At 39.2% G+C, this 6,947-nt stretch overlaps 1 protein-coding gene across 1 annotated transcript in view; it reads left to right on the top strand.

The window, feature by feature from the left end:
• LOC103482356 (contactin-associated protein-like 5) overlaps window positions 1-6,947 on the top strand; it is a 174,079-nt gene that overhangs the window by 129,620 nt on the left and 37,512 nt on the right. The window contains 2 exon segments of the mRNA XM_008438481.2: window positions 139-309; window positions 1,022-1,240. Coding sequence (XP_008436703.2) covers window positions 139-309; window positions 1,022-1,240 — 390 coding nt within the window.

Raw genomic sequence — 6,947 nt, forward strand, 5'->3', positions numbered from 1 at the left:
ATTGATTGATTGATTGATTGATTGATTGATTGATTGATTGATTGATTGATTGATTGATTGATTGATTGATTGATTGATTGATTGATTGATTTGGACTCTCGTTTCATCTCGTTGTTCTTCTCCTTTTTCTTCTTCCAGAGTCCATATGGAACGCAGCGTCTTTCTACCAGGAGTCGTCCTACCTGTACTTCCCCACCCTGCAGGCGGAGCTGGCCTCAGACATCTCCTTCTACTTCAAGACCAGCTCTCCCTCAGGAGTGTTTCTGGAGAACCAGGGCCTGAAGGACTTCGTCAGGGTGGAGCTGAGCTGTGAGTGAATGCTTACGCCACAATGAGAGCGATGCGGTACATCATGAGACATCAGCCTGCATGCCAGAGTGTCCACACGAAAAGAATGGCCACAAAAGCCATCAGCGGTATACTTTGCTCTTCCTGGGGAGCGCTGTAGTTGACAGTTCAATTTCCCAGAGATGCAGCCTGTCTGGTTTGCACAGCATGATGTAATCCCAGTGGCACAGTCAACAGCAATAGCTTGCTGTCATGCACATATAAAAGCTTAATGAATTCATCTGATGGGTAAAGTGGAAATAAAATGAAAAAAAAAAACTCTTTCAGATTTATTACAACAAAAAAAGTAAAATAAAATGATTTGTTTACACAAAAGGTTTGAGCTCAACAGTAGAAATGCACAAACACAAGTTAGAAGACAGCAGATGTGTTCAGCTCAAAAGCATACAGTGCACTCAGGTGACTGTGGATATTTTTCCTATTATTATCATCTGTTTTGTTCTCAAACCTGAGAGGGATGTTGTGTGGATGTTTGGAGTCATTATGTGTTGCTGCAGCTTCAGACACACATTGTAAAATATTGACAAGCTGTCAGCTAAGCCCCTTCGTAAATGTATGCGGGTCATCAAGTTTTCAGCAGCGTTGTATCACGTTGCATCAGAAAGGCAGGATGGAGGAGAACATATAAAAACCTCATATCACATTCAGCCTGATCTGACTCTGTGTCTCCCAGCTCCGACAGTGGTGACTTTCTCCTTTGATGTGGGCAACGGTCCGGCAGTCCTGTCCGTAAAGTCCCACCTCCCTCTGAATGACAGACAGTGGCACTACGTGAGGGCAGAGCGGAACGTGAAGGAGGCCTCCCTGCAGGTCGACCAGCTGCCCCTTCGCATCCTGGAGGCTCCAGCTGATGGACACCTCCGCCTCCGGCTCAGCAGCCAGCTGTTTGTGGGTAGGCTTTCCATCAAACTGATTTTTTTATTGGTACGTTGGGGAAAAGCATTGTGTGAATGGCTAAGAGTTGGTATTACCAGCATTCGTATGTTGTAGGCTTCAGACATTCAGTGGAACATCTAGTTTTAGTGTAACATGAAAATGTTCTCCTTCAGAGCATTATCAGGAACACATGCTAACAGCTAATGTGCTGCATTTGTTTTAAATCACTTTTCTATCATCTATGTTTTGTTTTGCATTACAAATGATGCAAAAAAATTTTATTTTACTATGTATTTAAATTTTTCATTTTGTTTTTATGTTAAATTATGTAAGGTGACCATGAGTGTCAAGAAAGGCGCCTACAAATAAAATGTATTATTATTATTATTATTATTATTATTATTATTATTATTATTATTATTATTATTATTATGAGAGAAGGTAAAAAACAGCCAGAATTCATTTATATACTCTCACTAAAGGTGGGTTAGTTTTTTTTCAGAAAAGAGTCGTCCATCAATTAGTTTAGGAAAAATATTTGTCGATTGCCATGTGATGCAGCAAGGGGACAAAATAGCTCGCTCCACAAAGTTGTAAAGTTCAGAGTAGTAGTCACCATTTGTTTTACAAAACTTGACAAAATCAACAGCAAGGACCAAATGGTAAAAAAAAAAAAAAAAAAAACTGTTAAACTCATGGAGGTGTTTCACTCTCCTCGGCTTGTTGGCTGCAGTGAACTGAAAGTGAAACTGATGGCTCCACCTACTGCCTGATTAATTCAGATAATTATTTTATGGCCTCTACGACTCAGAGCATTAAATCTCAATTTCATAATCGTTAGACTTATTGTCCAGCACTCATTTGTCATTGCTGCTGTATCTGTGCATTGAGTCGGGAATATTGGTGGTTGGAAAAATGACACGATCGTGCAAAAAATTCTGGAAAAGAGACGAAATGTTTGCTATGTATTGTCAACACGAAGACGTGCTGTGCGGTTCGGTGTGTTCCGGTTCAGGTAGCACCAAAACAAGGCGATCCACTCACCTGCACTCTGACACACAGTCAGTAGAGCCAGTGTTTACATGAGCTAATCAACAACCACTGTGTTCAGATGATCACTAACCATCGCAATATAAACATCAAGACTGAAAACATAAGTCAAGATTTATGTTGAAACGTACGGGAAACAAACGGGCTGAAAGCTGCGTTTTGGGGTTTTTACCTACTTTTTGTGGGGGAAATGTTTTTGTGTGCTTTGGTGTTTATTCCTCTTGATACACTTTAATGTAATCTCTGCTCTCTGGGCTCGTTGAGCTGTAATCTGTTGACTGCCATGGCAATGGGTCTGCGTGTAGAGTAAAGCTGACACAGCGAGGAAAAGCAGAACAGAAGTAGCTTTGAGGTGTTGTTCATTTGTTCCCTGTGTTATTTTGCGTTTTTCTGTGGCACACTGCAGCTGCTGTGATATGGAGGACCAAACTGACATAATTAAAAAAAACAGCAGAAATATATATTGTGGCGGACACAAATGTGTATATTTCATACCAAAATGTGCAGATTTTTTGTTTGCTTTCAAGTTATCAGTGCATGTTGCTAATACCTGCTACATTGATGATGTGTCTTTTGCTAACCCTKTAAACTTGAAGGTCCTGACCTTAAAATCAGCAGTTTTAAGGGTTAAATTGAGCTGGCACAACTTTTTCTTAAATTAAAATTATTTCAGCTTGATGTTACCGTCAGTCATAAAAACAAATGAATAAATAATTCAGGCATACAAGCATTTATGCCATTAGTTATTGCACTGATTACTTCAGAAAGGTGACAAAAGATTGTTCCCAAAATTGCCTAGATTTCCTGGCATCTAGGTCCACATAACACATATTTTTCAAATTGTTATCTGTTTGACAACAACAATTTAAATGTGTTATTTCAATTAAGTAATGATTCCTCAAAAGCAGTTCAAATATACAGAAAATCAAGAAAAATGTTATGTTACAGACGTGTCTATGCAACTAAAGGCCAACTACAGAGAATTACAGCAAATCTCYGTTTCACCTTTTACTCTTTTTTTTTTTTCTTCTAAAAATAGCAGTGYTGTCCAATGTAACATCTGAGACAAAAATACTCAGTTATCTATATAGTTCAGGTAACCCTCAGCACGGCAGCAAAAACTGCAGATACAACTTTGTTTTTCTGCAGGAATCCCCTCAGCCAGCCTCCCCTCCTCCGTTTGTCTTAAGTAGAACACTCTGTGTGTTAAAAAGGGTTATCCAGATCGCTAAAACAGACATCAAGGGTGATCTACATGCGCTAAGTGTCAGCATTTGAGAAGTTGGAAACGAGGAAATGTTGGCATCCATTAACCTCTGTAACCCTGGAACTGTGGTATCATTGTTACAAATTAACCTATTTCGATGCAACGCATCGAGGTATGCATAAAGTATTTAAGCGCATGAAATAGCTCAGAGAGGTGAATGTAATAAGCATCAGGTGTGATGCTGGAGGTCAAACAGGAGGCAGGAGAGAAGATGAAAAAAGTCCAGTTATTGCTCCAACCTGCAGAAGGAAACAATAAATCAGAGGTTTTAGAGTTTGAGACTCATCAGCACAGCGGGTCACACCGAGGATGGACAGAAGAAACCCGATGAAGGCCGACCCGGTGTTTGGGTGAAGCTCCTGGTATTCTACTCAATCAGTGGCTCTGGCTCTATAATTAATGATAAGTACAACAGAAAAAAGAAGCCGTCCAACTGCCTCCCGGYACTTAGTAATACGCACTGCAGCTAGTCTCTGACTTTGTCCATCTGCTGTTTGTTGCTGCTGATGAACAGTGGACAGATTGTGTTTTACTAGCAACAGCTGCTGCAACTGAGAAAGATGAGCTTTTAGAGGAATTACAACAACAAATCTGTAAGTCAAAACCACAACAGTTAGKACAAACATTGCAAGTAAAATACAGATAAAAAAATATTAGTGGTTTTGAATTTGAATCTGAATGAAAACTTCAGAATGATTATTTGGAAGTGAATTAAATTTCTYTGGTCAGCCTGCCTTTCGTATTAATCASAGAGAGAGAAGAGAAACAAAACTAGAGTTCTTAACAAGTTCATGATGCTTTTTAAGAACTCTGGTTTCGRTTGAGAATCTGGGGMYCGGCGACGGAGGAGCAGGAACCCTGGGTCTGYAGGTTGGCCATGAGGCTGGAGGGACCAACGAAGAGGATCTGGAGKCSGGGGTTTGGTGTCCACAGGGTTGAAGCGCCAGACGAGGAGCTAAAACCAAGTCAAACCCCAGATATGACACATAGACCAACTACAGTTATCAAGGAGCTCTAATGTTTTAAAAAGCTACAGATTAGATTATGTTACACATTTTCTCTCTGATTTGTTGTGTAAATGCCTTAATGTTGTGCAACATTCGTCCAGGACTAAGGCGTCCATACATGGGTTGTGCTTTACGCCTGTGTCACCTCAGCAGCCCCTCTTCCATTTCACAGAACGACTAATTACATCACATATTCAAGATGCATAATATATCCAAAAAATATTCTCTGATMAAATKTAAAAAATACAATAAAGATACATTTACTCTCAGCCATCATTGCGGTCTGCAGGTGTTGCTTGTGCRTCAGAGTCACAGGAATATCAGAAACACAGAAGAAAAGGACCGACTTGGGACAAAATGCAATTAATTGCATTAATAGCAATTAGATGATAAAACAATGCATTTATTTTGTAATTTAATGCAATGTTTGCATTTACAGTGTACTAGGAGAACATAATTTTACATTACACATTCAAAAGCCCCCCCCCCAACAAATTACATTTAGAGACTAAAATACATTTAAAATTATAATGGCATGGAATTATAAATATGTAAATATTTAATTTGACAGTTGGAAGATGTAATATTAGATTTGAATTAGTTTAGATGAGTAATGAGATATTAAAGTTACAGTGAGTGTAAGTCAATAKGCCTCACGCTAGGTGTGTTTCGTTTTAGCTGTGAATTCTTCTGTATTATAAATGTTGAAGGTCACATCCACATCCTGGCAATCCCTGCTGGKTTTATATGGCCCCCTAACAGGCTGTGTAATTCAGGTGCCCCCTCCCCCTTTATTAAAAGGATGTAAAATTGATAATGATGTTYCAGGGCTCTGATATTTGAGACATGATCTATGTGAATAAGAGAGAAACAAAAAGCRAAGTGGCCGACTTTCTGCACTCCCCGTGTGTCTCAGAAAGACGGAGCTCCTTTTATATGTATGGGTGTGGTGAGAAACAAGAGGCTCGTAATGATATACCAATTTCACAAAATCTAATTTGTTTTATCCTTTTTTTTCATTACTCCACTGATTAAGGTTTATGGCTATTGTCATTGATTTGTCGCATATCTGCTGCAGTTGTCTCCTCTGTGACATTTAAATGTGTCYCATTTAAGTGACACTCTTATAGGATGTCATAGAAATCATTTTCTTTCTTTTTAATAAAATCTCAATATAGGGAAGCCGCCCAAGCATCTAATATCTCATTTACTTTAAAAATAAYTTACTAAATAAGTGAAAGGACAGATGGAGGTGACAGTCCTCTGTGGGTCTTAAAGATCATTTCCATGAAGCACAAAGGGGCTATTTCATTTTTATCAAAGAAAATAAAGATATAGTGCACAGAACCATTGATCTTACAAGATTTTTGCACTTGTATTTCAATATGTGCATTCTGATATGAAAGATAGTGCAAACACAACCTGGAAGTAATGTTTTATTTCATGGCTAATCAAACAAACTGAATGCTAGCTAAATAACTACTTTGTGTGTGGTGGTAAATATGAAAAAGACTAAGGATATATGTGGAACACAAACCAGGAAGGCTGGTGGTGCAGCTCTACAGTCCCCCTGGGATGCCAGCGCAGACTGTCGAATACATGGTTCAGAATACAGAAGTGATGGAGAATAAAACGAGCGGCGCCAAGGAAAATAAACAAACAAACAAACACACCAACTGGCTTTGTCAGTTTTTACAAGAGCCCAAAAAGGATCCCAGGCAGCAGGTCAAGGCCCAGAGTTTTCCGTTAACAGAGCRTGGACTCAAAAATGTTCTACACAGCGAGTCACCTTCCAGATCATTCCAGAGTCCCTGACAGCTGTGGTAAACCTAGCACAAAGTTATTCATTTGGTGTGGAAAAGGCACAAAAATGAATGTTACAAACAAACCAGAATAAAGTGGGGATTTTATTATATGCAGTCATTATCATTCAATTTCATTCCCACCAGGCTTGATTGTCAGGTGAAATGTAAAAAGCTTGAGGTAGGAAGTAAACATAATTATGATTGAGCCAGCATGTCTGTATCGAAATTGCTACTGGACTGATGTAATGTTCTGCCGTGGGATGGACCTGTGCAGGGTTTACCTCACCTTTCACCTTGTGACTAATAGCGATAGGCACCACCCTCCTCACTCCCACATGACTCATAAGGATCAGCAGGTACACCAGTACATTTTATAAAATGTGAATATTGTGTTAAAGTGCAGCCTTTTTTCCCAGTCATCTCTGAAAGTGAAGCTGAAATATTATATAGCGTCATCACACACGAGGTGACATATTCCAAGTCTTTGTTTATTGTATTTTGATGCTTATGGCTTATAGATTAAGAAAACCCGAAATGTAATGTTTTATAAAATTCAAATACTGTGAAAAAGGTTTGGGGTGCCATGTCATCTGC

Source organism: Poecilia reticulata, linkage group LG2 (assembly GCF_000633615.1).
Source record: "Poecilia reticulata strain Guanapo linkage group LG2, Guppy_female_1.0+MT, whole genome shotgun sequence".
NCBI classification, from domain to species: domain Eukaryota; kingdom Metazoa; phylum Chordata; class Actinopteri; order Cyprinodontiformes; family Poeciliidae; genus Poecilia; species Poecilia reticulata.